This window comes from Cibotium barometz, chromosome 30, assembly GCF_041138505.1.
Source record: "Cibotium barometz isolate CiBa-2024 chromosome 30, ASM4113850v1, whole genome shotgun sequence".
Taxonomy (NCBI): Eukaryota; Viridiplantae; Streptophyta; class Polypodiopsida; order Cyatheales; family Cibotiaceae; genus Cibotium; species Cibotium barometz.
In genome coordinates this window covers 6520605-6539913 of record NC_141075.1, presented here as the reverse complement: position 1 = coordinate 6539913, position 19309 = coordinate 6520605, and the positions used below count along the sequence as shown (strand labels likewise).

The 19309-nt window shown below is 42.7% G+C and overlaps 1 protein-coding gene across 1 annotated transcript; it reads left to right on the top strand.

Annotated features, from left to right (window-relative positions):
* Positions 1–1612: 1612 nt before the first annotated feature.
* Positions 1613–6362, top strand: LOC147621099 (uncharacterized). The gene is made up of 7 exons (XM_086824480.1): positions 1613–3409; positions 3513–3599; positions 3872–3937; positions 4082–4147; positions 4304–4747; positions 4889–5166; positions 5668–6362. The coding sequence occupies exons 1-6, from the start codon at positions 1976–1978 to the stop codon at positions 5078–5080; spliced, it is 2289 nt and encodes a 762-aa protein (XP_086680606.1). The 5' UTR covers positions 1613–1975; the 3' UTR covers positions 5081–5166; positions 5668–6362.
* The last annotated feature ends 12947 nt before the right edge of the window (positions 6363–19309 follow it).

The following is a 19309-nucleotide window of genomic DNA, read 5'->3' as shown; positions in this document are numbered from 1 at the left end:
CGTGCCAGACCGCCCTGGGGGGCGAATTTTTTTTTTTGTCCGAGAGGTTCTCCTGGTCGTTGGGGTTCAGACCGTTCGTCAATCGGACGCCGGGTCGTGCATTTATTAAGGTTTAAAGGGACCTCGTCGCTTTAACTAAAATGACTGAAATTTACGTATAAGCTTTGATCCGGTGTCCGTTTTGGATGCTGTAAAATCCTATATTAGGGTAAAATCGTGCGTAAATTCCAAATTTGGGCTCAGAATTTGAAGATTCTAAGTAGAAATGACTCAAATAATAAAATCATTGATTTTTATACCATAAAAACTCATAAATTTATCTATTGCATGAACATTTCTTTATTAGTGAAGATGGGTATGTTACAATTGATGTCTGCTCTAGCTGATATTCCATCGTTTGTTTAGTTTGGAGTACAATTGTGGGTTGCAATTCCTGAATTTTGGAATATGTAGTAGGGTATTCTGATTGTTCCAAACAAATGTTCTGGGTAAGAGCACTCCTTTGGATTGAATGTATTGTGCATTGTGATTTTGCCAGAGTGTTATCCTATGTAAGATCAACATTACATCTTCTGCATTAAGCCTGAACTGCTGTTTTAACACCTCTGCAGACATCAGTTTCTGTTCATTGAAGTTCCATATGTGAGGCCACATTGAGATGCCCTTGTTAGAGAGTTTTGAGGCACCTTATATGCTTGCACAGGGACATAGTCTTGACACACAATTGAGATCCACATAGAGTCCTGATGATGATATTCGCATGTGTCAGCCTAATATTTTCGTTAAGCTTTAAATTCAGTTTGACTCTGTTCTAGGTGCACAAGGTTCCTTTTGGCAAATCGGTTGGAAATTGTTTTCTAAGGTACCTTATCTTGTTTGTGAACCCAACTAGCCAAAGACGCCTAAGCATATTATATATATTTCGAAGGCATTTCCAACTTGGATTAATTGAATTGCCATGAAAATAATGTTTTTGGAGTGTGCGAGCAAAAAATTTATCTACCAAATGGTGAAGAATCTTTATCTCTAAATATTGGAGGTTTTTTTTTGGCAAATTTATAATAAATTGAAGTTATTTGCAACGAAATACTCAAAATCTTAGAATTTTCAAACCCTCAACTCTTATTTTTGCACGCATTTTTCAAAAAATTTCACAGACACATCATTGGGTTGGGTGCATATCCGGTGCATATGCTATTTCTTTCAGATATTTGAGAAATAAGCAAGTGTTCCTGTCACTTGTCTTATGAGTCAGCATCCACGAATGTTCTTTGTACGACCCAGTTGCCAACCTGTACTGCCACGGGCAAGATTCGCTGCGGCCACGCAAGCCGCGTTTCGGATATGCACGGCCCGCGTCCTGGCCAATGGCAGGCGCTTTCCGGATTTGACGACGCTTATTTTTAGGGGCTGAACGATCACCACGTGGCGCACGAGTCAGCTCTGGCCACATGGAGGAGGTGCATCTCTTAGGCCCAGTCCTTGTAAGCCACATGTACACGCAGCTGATTTGGTGTCATAGCCCGAGAGGCAATCCAGCGAGAGATTCACGGGCCTTGATATTTAGCGATGCAGACGCTTATAATTTACCGTTTAGTTTTCGATACGAGTGCCCTAAATAGAAACTAGACGCTCGATCGATCTGGTTTCGAGGCACTTGCAGCGAGTTGCTAGCTCCTTAACCCTGCGGCTAGCAGCTCCACCAACTCTCATAGCCTGTATGCATTGCTAGGAAAAGATCAAGCGTCTGTGGAAACAAATCAATTTGCAAATTCAGCTCTCTAGTTGCCTGCATAGCTTTCTTTGCAGATGCTCTCTTCTCTGCACTCGGCTTGGGTTATATAGCTCGCCGACCTAGACTGGAACAAATTAAATAGATCTCCATTGCGCGAACTAGTACAAATTGATGGTACGCTGATATGCGTAGCACATTGATAAGAAGATCTGCTTCATTGTGCCCAACTTAACTTACAATATGTCCGAAGGGCTACCTCTCCCCAACCAGCAGCAGGAGGAGAAAGCTACTAAGGAGGCTGAGGAGTCTACAGAGAGTAGGAGTCATGTGCTACAGAGCAACGTCTATGGTAACAACCCATTGCGGTTTTCTGCTGATGACGAACTGGCGACCTGGCTTCAGTATCCTTTGGATGATGCCCTTGACAAAGGCTATTGTTCGGACATTTTAAGGCAGTGGCCGGCATCCCCGTTGGCCACCGCAACCACCATCACAGCTGGCAATCACGATCCCACCCAAGATGCTCCAGCTCTGGCTGCCATTGCCAAACCTTCTTGTAGTGGGATGAAGCTCTTGCCTCAAGCTGAACAAGACCTCGCAATCAGTATCGAACAGCGAGACGGCAAATTAGCTGCTGCTGCTGGCCATGATCATCAGAGGTTCTCTCACTCTGAGGAGGGAGTTTGGGTGGACGGTTTAGAGCTGTACAATCAAGCGCAGCAGGACGAAGGGCGGATGTACAATATAGATGTGGACGCCCGAAAAACCGCGCGTCAATCGAAGCATTGTCGTTTATACCAAGAAAGGCAGGAAGTAAGTTGGATGAACACAGAGCTAGACATGAGAGCTGCTTACACTCAATCAGAGGCCCTCCACACAATACCGGCTGCTGCTATTGCAGCCATATCCAGCACTGAAGCAGCGCTTGCCCTGGGCGCAAGCCGAGCAGCCGGCCTAGTAAGCCAAGCAGGTGTGGAAACATTCAATAAGGTGCGCACTGCATTGCAGCCTATGGTACCTAGGATTTCACCCTTCAGCCTCATCCCTCCTGCAAACGTGTACCAGAAGTACTCTTACTCGCCCATGAGTCCTACCATGTTGCCGCCCAGGTTACGAGCCTTTGGCTCGTATGGCAGCGTATTAATGCCTTCCTCTCAGCCGGGGCTAATCGGAGGCAGTTTGAAGCTTCCCATTCCACCTTATCCTCATCTACCCAAGCATCCTATTAACGTTCGTGCAGGTGAGGGCCAATATATTGATGAGGGAAAGCAAGGCTTAGTTACTTATATTAAGCTCAGTCCCATGGGTAGAGGCAGCGGCGCCTCATCTGACAAGTCTTTGGAGTCATCTACTACTTCTGTGATGAAGCCCAAATCAGAGCAGAGTGACGTTGTTGCGACAGCGTCTGGTAGCGACGCTACAGCAGAAGCAGCTGCTGCTGCTGCTGCTGCTGCTGCTACTACTACTTCTACTTCGACTTCTATCAGCAGTCATGCAGGAAGGGCTAGCACCCTGGGGATGCCCAAATTGCCACCCTGCGCTTCAGCGATCCCATCATTAGCGAAGAAATCTGATGTTCACTCCGGAGGTTCCCAAACGAGTGAGAGTTTGAAAGGAACAATCTCCACCGGCAAAAGGAAAATGGAAGTCGACTCCGAGGGCTTTAGTACTGAGGTACTTTTGCCTCTCGACCCATTCCTTATTCCTTAATTAATTTATATACAGGTTGATGTTCAGTGCCCACCACATGCGTTTGATGATTTTCTTTGGGGCTTAGGATGCTGAAGATGAATCGGCCGTGAATTCTTCTCAAGCACGTCCGAAGAGGAGCAGGGCAGCTGAGACTCACAACGCTTCTGAACGTGTTAGTAATTGTTCTCGCATCAATCGATCAGTTATGGGAAAGATCCCACTTCTCACACGTGTCTAATGAAGCTTTTCATATCATCCACGTGTGGATCATCTCACAAGTCTCTGTCTCACTCACGCATACATGCACTCGAATGATATCATGACACATTTTATTTTCCTGTAATTATAGAGAATATAACCGACAAGATTTAATATTACTGGTCTTCATATTTATAGCTTTGCAGAGTGTTCAATAGGTTTTATGTTGGTTATGTTTTGACTTAGCGGAGGCGAGAGAGAATCAATGAGAAGCTGAGGACGCTAGGAGAGCTCATCCCAAACTCGAGCAAGGTATGCATGCTATTGGGCGACTATAAGTGATTACAATTGGCCTGCCAAACCACTTTTCTAGATGTGTTAAATTATACTTCTTCATCTCTCTGATTGAATTCTGAAAGGTTGAAACTTGTGATTTAATAAAAAAACCAATTGCAGACTGACAAGGCTTCGTTGCTGGACGAAGCAATTGAGTACCTCAAGATGCTGCAGCTGCAGCTTCAGGTGAGCTTTCTTTCTTCCTTTCTTTCATTGTTGGACAGCTCGAGTACGAGAGCGACGTTTTTGGTGTGCAACCCACTGCACGGGATCATAAGCTGTCATACATATTAGGCCCGTTTTTGTTTGTTTTATGGTTTGATCAAATTCTTTACAGTGCAGGTTATGTCCATGAGAAGTGGTGTCACCTTATCACCCATGGTGTTACCTTCAAGCTTGCCGATTCCACAACTTGGTCATTCGCCGTCAGATCATATCAAACAACTTGGTCATCCGCCGTCAGATCATATCATGCAGGGAGGACGTCCGGCAGCTGATCATTCAGGAGCAGGCCGCCTGCACAGTACAGGAGGGGGCCTAAATGTAGGCTCGAGCTACCGTGGCGTTAATCCAGTCAGGAGGTCACCTAATCCTGATCTTATACTCTCAACCACGAATCATGCATTCGTACCCATACTGCCAGCGCCCACATCCACAAGCTGTGCGGCGGCTCCAGCCTTAAGCCATTTTCAAGCTGCTGCTGTGGCCGCTCCCAACAGCAACAGCGCAGTCGAAGCTCTACCAATCTTCTTTCCTCGCCGTTCTCCTTTCCAAGTTCCTTCACAGGTCAGTGTGTGGATTAATAATTCTTGCGTATGCGTGGACCCTAGAGATCAAAGGGCGGAGTGTGTGTATTCTATCATGTATTAATGTGCATGTGGAAGACACTGACGCAACGTCGATACCATATCTGTTTTTATTTTGCAGCCTTTTCCATCAGTCAACATGGAAACGCATAGTAGTTACTTGCAACATCGTACTGCACAGCAGCATGAGCTAGTAATGCAACATCGTCCTGCACAGCAGCATGAGCTAGTAATGCAACAGCAGCAGCTTCAACATGATGATCAGCAACTGCATCGTGTTCATGAGGAGCAGCACCCCCAGCAGCAGCAGTAATTACATCTTATCAGCTTAATCACTTTCATGATGAGCACCCCGGGAGCAGCATGACATAGTTATGTTGACACAATTATAATCAAACGGTATATTTTCTCTTTCTCTTTTTGGTCAAAGCTTCTACATTATTGCTTATAAATATACTCAGATCGCCAAAGAGTAGACCACACCTTGACTGCATATTTGATCACATGAGCTTAGCCTCTCCTCATGGCCTCGACGTGCCTCACAGAGAGTAACCCCTGATCTATTAGAGGAGATTGCTTTGTAGGATTTTCATGCATGAGGTGATGAGAACAACATTTGACGCGTCCCTGCAAGCTGTAAGATGGAATTAAATGCTCAAGAAGTAGCTCGACTTGTCATTTAGGAAGCTTATGGGCTTCTAAAGTCGATAATTAAGAATATAATTGTGACATTAAATAGAAAGTGCATATCGATCCACGTTTATATAACTTCACAAGACCATTATCATCTTTTTTTTATAGTTGCGTTATATTCTTGGAAGGATTATAATTTTTGAGAGAGGCGTTCGTGGAGCATTAAGCCCTAGATGACGCGCGCTATACTGTGTGTATCCTGTTCAGGTGGCGGCTTGTACGTGGAGATGTCATGACGGACGTACATCAATATACTGCTTCACGATATGGATCAAATTTCAAGAAGATACTATGGAACGTCGACGAGCTGCAGAGGCGCTATCTCCACATATATAGTCGAGGATGTATTTGTACAAACCGCCCAATATATTTGTCATTAAAATATGCATGTAAGGGGTTGGATTTTCCATTATCTGTGTAGACAAGCAGATTGCAGTATTATACTACAATTATACATTATAGCATTGAGCTTGTGACGATTCTCGACTACTCCACAAATATCCTCTTACATATTATTTAGGCCGCAGATACTAGGGATGATCAACTGAGATACTAGAGATGATCACTTGAGGCTGCGAAATATATGCCAGTGATCATCCACCCTTCTAACCTTGGAACAATTCTTGTGAGAAGCAACTGAATAGAAGGTTGACATTGCCTTGTGAGGGCGCCGGCCTGCTGCACAGACAAGTACAGAAGTGTTAAGGCTAATTAAAGCCAAGATTTGTATATTGATGAAAGTATGTCTTAGATGATGTTTGTTACACTGGAGTGGCCTTCTCGATATATATAGAGGGTGAAGTTGCCTAAGGGTGCACGTGAATGCAAATACGTGCATGTGCATAAACCAAATTCTAATATTCCCCTTTTCTAAAACCGAGCAGTGGTTTGTGAGGGAATATGCAAGGATGCATGAATGCTATAATGTGCACAGACACTATCAAAGTTTAACCTAAATGTTTCCAAGTAACGATGGTGTCATTAGTTGCTATAAAAATTCCAAGTGAATTATAATGTAGGTCAAGAGTTGGCATGTGCTAGAGCTTGCTCTACATTTGTCAAATTTTAGTGAAGTATTCTTAATTTACTTTGGAGTTGACATGTGATTAGTAGCTACAACTTGCTTTGCATTTATAAGTTTCTTGGAAAAGTTTAACTTATTTACAACTTGCTAAGGAATTAACATGTTCCTAAGCTTGATTTGCATTTTCAATTAAGTTTTTATTCTTGCCTTAGTGTAAACTTTTTCATGACACATGCTTGAGATTTGCATTTTCAATGAAGTTTTTATTATTTGCCTTAGTGTAAACTTTTTCATAACATCTGCTTGAGATTTCTGACTTTATTTTTAAAACCTCATTATTGAAAAGCATTTTTGAGTGGTGTTCAAAATTTAAAAACATAATCATGTAGTTTCTAAGTCATGTGACCAACCCTAATTCGTGGAGAATTTCAATTTAAGGAAATGAAACTTCCTTTAGAGCATAATTTTTACTAATATATGTTTAACCTTAGATAAAAAAGGTTTAACATGATAAATTGACTAATTGAGCATGTTATGATCACATTGAGTATAAACATGATTATATTTGCATAAGTTTGACCTTTAGTCCTAGTTTTTTATACACAATTTTTTTTCCGCACCAGTCATGTACCATCTTTGCCTCTCTCATGAGCGGTTATCCTAAGATCATTTCATATGATTCGGGTTGTTTGAAAGAGTCCATAACAATGAAGGTATGTTTAACTCTACATCCGAGAACCTTGATCTTTAGATCTCGTAACATTCCAATAGGTTTGGCGACAGTTTCGTCAGTCATTTTGACAATGATGTCTGATACTTCTAGACACAGCTTGGCCATCTTCTCCTAGCATTTCTTAATGATTATGCTCACTCTCACAACATTATCTAGGACTCCCATTAATGTGATGCTCTTAGCAGTTGACTGCTGGTAATAATGCATTAGACTCATGACCTTCAAAGTATTGTCCTAGTTTATTAAGTGGGATTTGAACATGAGACTTGGCATTTTCTTCTTCCATTGGAACTGTTGATTCAGATAAAACTCAAGGCGTCTCCATTACATAGTGACATACCTTTGCATGTTAGCAAATGGTGGTAATCCTGCATTGAGTCTCCATTAAGGAGAGCTCTCATCGCTTCAAAAACAATGTAGGATCTCCACTCAATCGGGTGGTTATCGTTGTACTTGTTTGTGAGGCCATAAAGTCTAACAATTTGGGGATGTTTAGCGGCGCATTCATCACCTCCTTTCCATAAAAAAGTGTCGGTGAGACTGGAAAATCTATCTTTGAGATGCTTAGGGTTTCCATACGGTAGTTGTCCCTTGAACCAATCAGGGATTAAACTATGAGAGGTGGAGGTCTTAGTCTCTTCCATGATGACACTTGGCACATCTAGAGATTTGTGAATCAGTAGATGTTACGGTACTGGGGTGTATAGTATTTGAGACTCTCACTTGCTTGGGATTTGATTCATGCTCCTCTTGTGTTTTCGTCATTAAATCACGAAAATCTTGGACTCGCTCAATCCCATTCTGAAAGTCAAGATAAGTGCAAGTTTTACCATGTGTGATTTAGTTTTAGGAATTCCAGGTTCCCATGGGGTCTCCTTCCCCTATACTCATGGTTTTGGGTGTTATCTCTCTGTCAAGTTCAGAATCGGCCTTTGTGTCCAAGGAGTTCGACTCCTCATCCACTTCCCAAATGAAGACTGGCTCTTGAGGCGTTCCCAAATTAATCTTTTTGGTCTGCTTCGTTTTCCCATTCTTCTTAATCGGCTTTTTTCTCCTATGGCCCTTCTTCTTCTTAGACTCTGCTACCGAGGCCATAAATCATTGTTCGAGAACATGTTGGTTCTCGGCTTGTAGTAGCCGGGTGATATTCAAAGGTGTGTGATCTCCATTTTTCAAGATTTGCCTTTGAGTTTGATTACTTACCCCAATTATGTTTAGGGGTGTGATGATGGGTCTCGTCCGTGGACTTGTCACGACCACAATCTTGGGGTAGTCCTTAATCCAATAATCTATGCCATAATGGTTACAAGTAGCCGTGATATGTTTGAGGCCACAACTTGGTTAAGTTGAGAAAACTTTATAGGGCATTCCGAAACTCGATGGGGGGGACCTTGATAGAGGTTACATTAAAGAGGAATTCTCCTTCCCGTTGCATTAATGTATCAACTCCTTCTCATCGCAGCGGCAAGTTGGTAAACTGGCTTGATACCCCCTTTCCCATCTATTACATAATACTCATGATGAAGCTCTGTGGGAACCTCAAAGAGGGGTCGGGTGGGTTCGACATCCACCTCATATTCTTGGTAATAAGTAGGCTTCTCAAAGCTTACTTGATTAAGAGAGGTGTTACCCTTGGTGGAGGTGGTTGTGGTCCTAATATTGGTGGAGGTAATTGCACATTGGGTGCATTGTACATGCTTTTTAATAGGAGTTATTGCATGGGATGCTCAACCATTGCTTGATTTGTTACAGGATCGAGGGCTAGTGGTTGTTGGCAGTGTTGGTTGGGCAAGACTAGCTACGGTCTCATTGTGTTGGCAATAGCCTGTAAGCATGCTTGGAAATCTCAGGCTTCGTGACCATAATGCCCACAAAAGCTATAGTTACCATTGTTAATGAGCTATTAAAATTGGACATCATTCGTTTGGTGGTATTTCTTTGCCGGGAAATGGAACACCAATGAAGCTCTCTCCTTGGGAACATGTGCACATTGTCCAAATCTTTAGTAGCCTTCATTTCCTCTTGGAGGGCTTTTGAGATTACAGTCCAAGGCATTTTCGCTAAAGTATTACCTTTAGCTACAGGTTTTGCAGTGGTGGTGCTACAATCGTTGGTTTGCTGAGATATTAGACTTAGAATCCAAAGCTCTAACTCCCTTTATAATCAGGTTATCCTTAAGTTAGATGGCATTGGCTATAACATCCTCCCTGGTGGTGATACCTTCTAATGACCAAACCATTATGGATATCTTTATGTTTAAGCTTGTGGATAAATCGATCAAGCAATTGATTATTGGGGAGAAGTGCTCATGTAGAGCATGAAACGAGAGTTCAAATGCTTGAGACAGCTAATAAAATGTCTCATAGACTCATGTTCTTCTCTCTCAGCTTTGTGCAACTATGAAGCCACACTCCACAAGGTTCCCTCATGCACAAATTGCTTCAGGAATAACCTACGAAGCCTAGTAAAGTTTAGACTCTCTTCAACTCTCAAGGTTCGATACCAATCACACGAGCCTTGCCATCTAGTGTAAGGTTAAAGGCATTGGTCCTTGTAGGCTCATTTCTCTCACTTAAGGCCTCACAAACTTGATCGAAATCCTCAAGATTTCTTTTGGGATCTCCCTCTCCATTGAACTTATGTGTAATCTTTGCGATTTGTGTAGCCTTTGAAGAGCTACTTCATATGTTATCTCTCATGACTGGCCCTATACTTTCGGCCACTACTCTCCCCCCAATGCTTGTGCAACGGCTACTGGATCAGTTGGGAGGATTGCTATTGGAAGTATCGGTACACCAGGGGAAATATGTGGGTGCTTGCGGGCATAACATTCGTAACATGAGTCGGATAGGTGGGGGATTGTACAAGAATTCCCGTAGGTATCGATGGCATTAGAGCCAAGGGTTCCACTGATCTAGTCATTTGTGATGAGGATGTCCCCCTTGCTCTAGGTTGCATTCGCAAAGTACATGAAGACATGAGGAATCGAGGATCTTGGGTGAAGGTTCCTCCTCCTATGGCCCTATCAGATGATATGGATGTGTTAACTAGGCTTGGAGCCATTGTTTTAGAGCAGCCTGCTCCAATTGTGGTTGCATTAGTCATGATCGAGAGCATGAGACTAATGGGCAATGTTGCGTGGTTGGTCACAAGTGGTGCCGTTATGAGTGGTGTAGTACCCAATACTAGAGAGCCTAGTATTGTGCTAACAGTATCTTGGGTGGGTATCTCTCTACTACAGTCTCAAAATGTGAAGCCGATGCTAGTAGACTTAGAGTCTTGTGTAACCTTAAGGAACAATAGCAGCAGTCGAGTCTGATCCATCTGTAGCTGTAGCCAGGCGTCAGCACATATGTGGGATTAGTAGGGCTTATTGATGGTGTCTCCATTTCACTCAAGGTAGAGCCTCACGCATTGCTTGTCCCAACATATGCCACATGAAGTTGCATGGGCATGGCGATTCCCTATCTAAGCCGATCTTGATCCACAATAACATGAATACATTCCAGGACCATTCAAAGTTGCTCTTCTTTGTCCGTGGAAGTAGAAATGGCTTGCTTGATTTCCTCCCTGCTAAAAGCATAAATGAGGCCCGTAGCTAGGTCTATCAAGGTTTCGTGGGTGGCATGAAATTCCCAGCTCTCTTGGTTTGCAAATAATGTGTCCGATAATCTGATACATAGATCCACCTTGGCTATGGCGCTCTTTAGGCCATCAGTCACTTGGGCAATCTGTGTGAGGCTTGGGTGGCTTGCCCAATTGATGCGACTTGGGCCTCTAATCATTGTTGGGCTTGGCATAAGGTCTCTTCTTGTTTCGCCCTAGCATCTTGGATCAGGGCTTCTACTTCTTGTACCTCCTCTTCGGTCCTGCCATTTGTCCGTAAGTTTTGAGCAAGGTTTTGGTCCACCACAGGCATCAGTTTGGTGATCAGGATTGGTCCCATGTGGTGGACAAGGATTTCCACATGCATAGGGCAGCTTGTGTGTATGGCAACAATAGGTGTGGCCTTGGAGCTAAGCCCAACTCCCTCATCACCAAATTGATGTGCCACTTGGTTAGGTGCAGAGATTGCAATCGAAGCTAAATCCCTGAAGTAATTAGTCATGCGGCCTATTAAGCTAATGGCGGGTCTAGCATTTAATGTTTGAGTGGGGATTTCTCCTGTTATGGTATGGTATCCGTTCCATCGATTCCAGATCAGAGGAAGTGTCATATACCACACAATCTTGTTCCTTAAGAGGGTCCTAAGATAAAGGTAGGTTGATAAGAGAGTACTTCGGTTGACACGGTTTCCTCTAAATCTATCTTTGAAACGCGCTCAGATTGCAATTGCATATCATCTTTGTGTGCGTGCATCTTTGTTGGTGTGTTGACAAAGACACAAGCAAATCGAAGTAGGGGAACCTAACTAATCAACCAATCGACAGAGGTGCATAGGCATTGATGATGCGACTAGCATTACAAGATGCTCCATAATTTAAATAGAAGCTAGTGAACTAGGATGGCTATACCAATAGGTGAAGAAAGTGACTCCTATGGACAGGGATTACTTAGGTGATCCAACAAATTCTCAATTAAGAGAGAAGTGTGCTATGGGCTACCGCACCTCCCAAGAGAGAACTCTACCCATTCATAATCGGAAGAAGCAATAGACAACAAGTATCATTGGGTACTTACCAATGCTTTGAGCTCACATCCCTTGAGGCTCTCCAAGCTCGCTTTAGGAAGCTTCACTCCTCCAATCTCCACCTCCACGTTGTCACCACAGAGTCGCTCACACCATAATGCAAGGCAATCTTCGTCTCAGTCTCACCAATACACATGCATAGAAAAGGAACATGCACTAGAGTACACTCTCTCCCTCTCTCTCATAAGACATAGCAAGAGCTCTGATAGCACAAAGGGGAATTGTGTTCTTTCATGATGAGAAATTTCTTTTTATACATCTAGCCCTTATTCACACTTGAGCGCCCAAAACTTACTAACTAAGGCCTTGGGTAGCCAGTATTTCAAAATATACAACTTTTATAGTGCCTTTACATAACACTTATTAATGTCCTCAAGTGGAGGAGCATCTCTGTTAATCCAAAATGGGATTAACATCTGTCCCTACTTGATGTAGGTTTTATTCTCAAAACCTTTTACCTAGGTCAAATGACCTGGTCGCTGAACTTGTGTTTGTAGAAGTTTCAATAGGATTGAAGCTTTTTAAGGGTTCTTCTGAATGCTGAGTGGGACGGTGTCTACCATGTCTTCGAATGTGACATGCATGTAACCCGCAAGACAGATGAGGTGATGATAATAAAGCATAATGCCTCGTTTAGTTGGGGTTCATGTCGAAGAAAAGATGTTTGTCTCAAATCCATCATACCTTTATTTTGGCTGATCGATAAGAACTATAATCAACTTCATGGATCCGATGGCGGTTACTATGTTTGGATCTAGAATTTTATGCCGTGCTCATATCCATGTGCGCAATTTTTATCGTTAACTTGTGATATCCTAGAATGTTGAGGGGCAAGAATTGAGGGAAGTTGTAATAGACGTGAGTCTCTTTTCTTTGCTTCTTTAACTGAAGTGGAGTGAGCCGTCTTTTGATTGGCATGTATAGCGGATGCACTTCGTTGTGTTGGCGGGGAGCACTGGTATTGAAAACTGTATTCTGGCACTGTCAGGAACTCCTTGCACCAATCAGGCTATATGCAAAAATCCTCAAGTCGGGGGTTGGTATCATCTGTTTTGATTGCTATATAGACTCCCCTTGTATGTACTGGTTGTTGTTTACGCCATTTGCAAAAACAATAGCTGATCATGAAGTTACAATTCAGATTTCAAGCAGATCTGCCAAGTGCAAATTGGCTAGCTTGGTGTGACGAGCTACATTCTCCCACAAGGTCCCCTCTCCTCCCTTTGGTAGTAGCTCTTCTAATTTTTGCATTGGGGCTCGGAGAGGGTATGGTGCATAGGGATGCCTTTATGACTCCATGTTAGAGTATGCATCTGGCAAGATTCTTTTGGTAGGCTCAAATGGTGTGATTTGCATTTGCACTTTGAACATGAGTTTAGGCTTTAAAAGGGGATTGCCTGCTCGCCGGATGAAGCCCTCGCACTCTGTAGCTGACAAAGACTTAAGAACATTTATATTAGTAAAAGCTTGTATGTCATCCTCCTGAGGGTGAAGTTCACATACCTCATCGAGCAGCCTTGGTGGAGATAGAGTTGGTGCCAACATCTCCTCAGGGGCGAAAGGGTTAGTGGGAAAATCAATGGGTACAGAAGAGAAGTGAGAGAAAATACAATTGGCATTAGATTTGTTTGTACTAGGAAAGGGATTTAGTAATTTGCTGGCGATGGAATTAAACAATAGATAAGTAAAAGAAGTGGAGGATCATGGTGTTTCTTCTTTACCCTCTCCTGAACTTGGGGGCGGTTGGGTGGGCTTGTTAGTTTTCATAAATTCTTGGAGGTCAAGTATATCTGTTGTGGTTATATTAGAATATTCAGTATGCTCCTTATTATCAAACTTATAAGCCACGTTAGTGAGCATAGCTTTCGAATGCTTATGGATTTTTATATAGAGTTTTATAATACCAAACAGATGATATAATGTGGATGATATAATGTGGATTGAGAGATATTTAGATGTTGATGGATATTATAAACTTCAATCCAGCCGTGGATAATTACCCCCATTGGTAGCTACGTGGAACAACTTCGTAGTTGGCCGGTGTGTTAATGGAATGCCATTTGGTAGAAACAGGTCGAGTTTATCGACATTGTCATCTAGGATGTCCAATTGTTGCAGCACCCGACACCAACTATAAAGGTTGAGCACTATGGGATATAAGGGAAAGAAGAAAATATTAGCTTGGTTGGTAAGGACTACATCCCCTTGAAGGATTCCCATTACCAAGGTTGGGTCTGCATTCCTTTCCGTATTCTTAGTGTGAGGTCTCCTAAACTAAGGTCTTCGGTGAGGTTAATTTCGTATTGAAGTAGAGAGAGGGTTAGTGTAGATAAAAATAATGTTAGAGTCTGCGGAGGGACCCGAGGAGTTACTGGCCAACGAACCTATCTCCGAAGCGCATTCGATGAGTTGTCATAATTCATCAAGTTGATTATGTCTATGAGATTGTTGCTAGAGGGCAAGCTGTCATTCCGATTCCTGAATCCTTGAATCTTTGGTTGTAAGGAGTCTAGAGATGGCTGTCTCACGCACATCTCAAGCCATAGCCAACTCTTCATATCTTCGTGCAGCTTCTTCTTGTGTCATCCTGCAAGTGGTTGCGTGAGAATTAGCGTCTTCAACCTGCCTTAGTCGCTCCTCTACCAAGCTTTGGCTATTGGTTAGTTGTTGGTGTATATGTTCAAGTACTTTGTTGATGGTGGCTGACTAGCATGTGATCTATCTCCATTGTCTTTGCATTGATCACCTCATTGAGGGCTTTCAGCTTTTCAGCATGTGCCTTGTTTAGTTATTCACGGTCTACCTGGAGGCTTACCACCTTTTGTTCTATGACAACAATTGTTTCTTTGTACTCATCGATTTGAGCCCCTCTTCCTTGGCTTTAAAGGTAGCGTATGCGTCTCTTGGTTGTGTGTGCTGTAGCTCCTTTCCTCTGGTGGTCGCCACTTCTTATTGCTGAAGTTGTTCTTTTGCTTGTTCTAATTTGGCCCTAAGCTCCTCATTTTCCTTGGTAGTGTGGACTATGGTTTTGTTGAGAAGTTGATTGTGCATATCCAAGGTTTGGAGCCTTGCCTCCTATTCTTTGGCTACCTTTAAACCCTTCAAGATTACCTCTTTGTGCGTGGCATGCTGCTATGTTTTCCTTAAGAGCCTGCACTTGTGCAGTGGTATCCCGAACCTATTGCCAGAGCTCAACATTTATGTCATTCATCATATGAGCAATGAGCAAGTGACAGTGCCATACCCGTTGTTCTTGGGGCCATATTCCTGCACTTGTGGAGGCTGAGCCTTCTGTTTCATGAAGTTGGTACTATAGCAGACTGTCGAGTCCTTCCATGGTCTCTTCTAGGAAATGATCGGGTTGTAGATTGTGTAAGAAGGACCCTTCCTTAATAGCATCTTTAGCATCCATTGCCCTTCGCTTGTTGGGGCTTGGAGTATCATCAACTATCTTTTGTAGCTTCTTGATCATTTTGAGCAGCCTCTGGGTGTGCGCTGAAGTGGCTTCTTCATTAGTTTCACCCACACCTGTTTTTGGCAATTATTGTTCATCTTGAGCTTGGGTAGCACCATCTTCGTTGAAGTGGGCAGATCTGAGATCACGGAATCACGGAGTGGTGAGAGGTTCTTGAAGATCAAATGGGCAGGGCTGGAAGGTGGTGTGTGTAGTGTCGACTATGATGTAGCGCTTTTTACTATTCTCCATTTTCCTTGCTTCCTATTCTTCAAGAACCTACTGATAGGACGCGATGTCCAAGGCGAATTCTTCTTCCAGACGCTTTGTCTCTGATTCTAGCTGTTGGACATTGCCTCTGCTCTTTCTATTTTTCTTGGACTTCTTACCACCCTTTAGCTCCTGTACTAGCTTCTTTGTCTCCCTTAGGACAGCTTGTCCCTCTACAGCTTTTCTGGAATCAGGGCCGGTGGTTCCATTACTCCTTCCTAAGTTCCTTGGGGAATAGGGATGCTTGCTGCATATGGCTTAGTACCTTTGTGAGGAGGTAAGGATTGCACACCTTTTTTGACTGGTGTGACTTCCAGTAATTCTCCATCTCTCTGTGTATATACCATGCCCAATCTTTCAGTTTCTCCTCATGCACTCTTGCGATTCGATGGAGAGGTATCCTGTTGTATTTGTCTACTCGTTTCACTTGCATGAGCATTGACATTGCTCTGCAATCTCTCTCATCCTATATATTTTCATATTCTGCCCCATTCAAGTTGTAGGCGATCTTCTTCAGCATGTCGTTCATGGGCATCTGATCAAGCGGATGGACATGTGACTTAAGGGGGAGGGGGGGAGGGCAACTGAAAAGCCTCACAGATCATATTCTCTATGATGAGAACTTGCTTTGTTGTTCCAATAGGTTTTGTGATGGGGCCCCTCTTCGTATTTTTGTTGTAGGATTTGAGGTACTCCTCACATAATGATGGGTTTATGGTGCGGGGGAGGACCTCTACCATCTTGCCAAGACCTACCTTCTCCAACTTGTATTTCACATTAGTGTTCTCTAAGATCTTTGGGCATTCAAGGCTGTGATATTGGAAGATGATTTTTCCTTGATTTGTCTGTATGTCAGATTGGATATCATGGTGGGTTTTGGGAACCCATTGTTGTATGACTGGATACCTTTGTTGCCTTTTATGTGGTTCTCTTGATTGAGGATGATGTTTTGACGTGGATATCTGTTCTGTTGAGTCCTCATCCTTGCTTGGCATTGGTGGCTCATGTCGCATGCCATTGCTTGCTTTCCCTTATTAAATGGACTCTATAATGGAAGGGTGATGGTTTCTTTGCCATCATTGAGTTGTGCTGCCCATTTTTCCTATTGGATGTGATAGTTACTGGTGCAAATGCATGATCATCCAAGAAGCATCTTCTCTTCCATGGTTCCTATAGGCATAACAAATACCTATCCAACCAAGGGATTATTTTTGATTGAGATGTTTATATTAAAAAATCCCATTGTTTGTGTAACAGATGGATGCACACTGTGAACCTATGTATTAGTTGCCTTTAGGGGGGGTTTGTTTAAAGCTACCCATGTCTCATAGGAAATCAAGTTATGACTTGACCCTATATCAATCAATGCGATTCTTATCGTGCGACTCCCCTTTATAGAGACACTTACACTGAGTCATGCAGGTTCAGTATCTAGATCATCCTTGTCAAGCAAGGTGAGTGAAGCCATGTTCACGTGTAGCGTTTGTCCTTGGAGTCTTTGTTTTGCTTTGGCTTCTCTCGCCTTGGCTTCCTCTTGAGCTTGTCTGATCTTTTCCTTGACTAGCTCTTTCTTCTGTTTTAGAGGATGCTCTTGTGTGAGCATTTCCTGGGTCAATTCCTAGGTCAAGGGTCCATAATATTTCTTGAGTTTGCTAACATTGATATATCCCTCCATTTCCACCCCATCGATAGTTTCAATTCAAACTGACGCTTGAGGGGTGATTTCGGACACTCTAAAAGGCCCTAACCCTGTGTATTTTAGTTTTTTTTTCTTGGTGCTTCCCACACCATATATGAGGATGAGGTCCCCCGTTTGTGTTTCAAGTTATGGTCAAACCAGTGTTTTTTGTGTAGTTTTTTGACCATAAGCCCATGCGATGCAATCAGTCGGGTTTCATCAAGTTTCTCTAAGTCAACTAATCTCTCAGAGCTGATGCATTCTTTGCGAGCCTTTCCTGTACTACAATTTGCAAGCTTGGAACTAAAAATTCCATAGGCATTACCGCATCAATGCCATAGCTAGACAAAAGGGACTGTATGTTGTTGTATGATGTACGATAGGCCCATAGTGTGCTCCCAATCCGTGCGACTTGCTACTAGAGTTTTAGTCAAGATAGCACACAAAATCTTGTTTGTGCTCTTTGCTTGGCCATTTGCCTGTGGGTAATAATGTAATGATTTGTGATGGACTACAAGGAATCCTGTAAGTAATTGTTCAATCACCTCATTAATTAAATGTGAACCCCGATCACTGACTAATTCCAATGGGTAACCAAATCTGGAAATTATTTGTTTATATAAGAACTTGGCCATAGTTCTAGCATTAGCTCTTTTAGAGCCTGTCGCCTCTACCCACTTAGTGAAATAATCCGTGGCCACGATCACATAACGAGCTTGTGTGACGGATACACTGCTTGACTAATAGGTTCAACAAAATTAATACCCCATTTCTCAAAGGATTGTCTCACAATCATAGGGGTGAGCGGCATCTTGTCCTTTTTTTGTGAAATAGCAATGACATTTCTTGCATCTTTTCACAAATTCTATGGCATCTCTGAATAACGTAGGCCACCACAGTCCTGATTGAAGCACATTGCAAGTTGTAACTTCTCCCACTCTAGCTTCTCGAGTGTTCTTCTTCTAAAATCATGACGAACTCATCTTCTCGCACACATCTCCTGAGGATATTGTCCGGCCCAACTTATATAGTTCTCCTGCAATTAATTGATATGGTGAGGCTAGCTTAATAAGCTGACGCATCTTATCTTTGTTCAAAGGTCGATCTTGTGGGAAACCTTGAGCTAGGTATTCTAATATTTCATCACTCCACTCAAGCACCATATCAATTTTGAAAGGGCGATCTTATGGGAAACCTTAAGCTAGGTATTCTGATATTTCCTCACTCCACTCAGGCACCATATCAATTTTGAAAAGGCATGCATCTAGAAGGTCATCATCAATGCCAGTTGTTGCAGGTTCTTCATTTGGAATTCTAGACATATGGTTTGCCAAAACATGTTGTGTTCCTTTCCTTACCGTAACTGTAAAGTCAAATTCTAAGAGTTAAAGCAACCATTGTGTGATTCTGCCGCCCGTGAAGTCACTCATCACTAGATATAATAAGGCTTAGTGATGAACAAAGAATACAAACTTGTTGGCCCCACCAACAAGTAATGTCGGTATTTCTTTACAGCATAAACCATGACCAACCCTTCACGCTCAGTTGTGGTGTAGTTTATCTCTGCATCATTCAATTGATGAGACTGGTAAAGCAAACAGGTTGCGCCAATACGTATCTCATAGCAAAATTCGATGCATCGATGTGCACATGGAATACAAGATCCCAATTGGGTGGTCTCAGAATTGGTGCACTAGACAATGCTTTCTTCAGCTTATTATCATATGTATTTTGACATTCCTTAGTCATTCAAAGACAATGAGTAGTCTATACAATGGCCTGGCAATTCAAAGATGAAATTTGCACAATGATGAGTTTATCAATTTTCACCTTTATAATCGCCGCATATTTTTGATTCATTTAATACGGTTTTTGCTTGGACAGTCCTCATGATCCTTCCATGATCGGAATAGTGTGTTGAACCACCTTGGGTGGTAACCCTTCATTTTTGTGTATTTCCAAGCAAAACAATCCTTGTAATCTTTGAGGAGAGTAATGTT

Excerpts from the sequence above, each read along its gene's own strand:
- LOC147621099 (XM_086824480.1), top strand. The coding sequence starts at position 1,976 with ATGTCCGAAGGGCTACCTCTCCCCAACCAGCAGCAGGAGGAGAAAGCT. Across the intron at positions 4,148-4,303 it reads TGCTGCAGCTGCAGCTTCAG|GTTATGTCCATGAGAAGTGG; the intron begins GTGAGCTTTCTT and ends TTTACAGTGCAG. Across the intron at positions 4,748-4,888 it reads CTTTCCAAGTTCCTTCACAG|CCTTTTCCATCAGTCAACAT; the intron begins GTCAGTGTGTGG and ends TTTATTTTGCAG.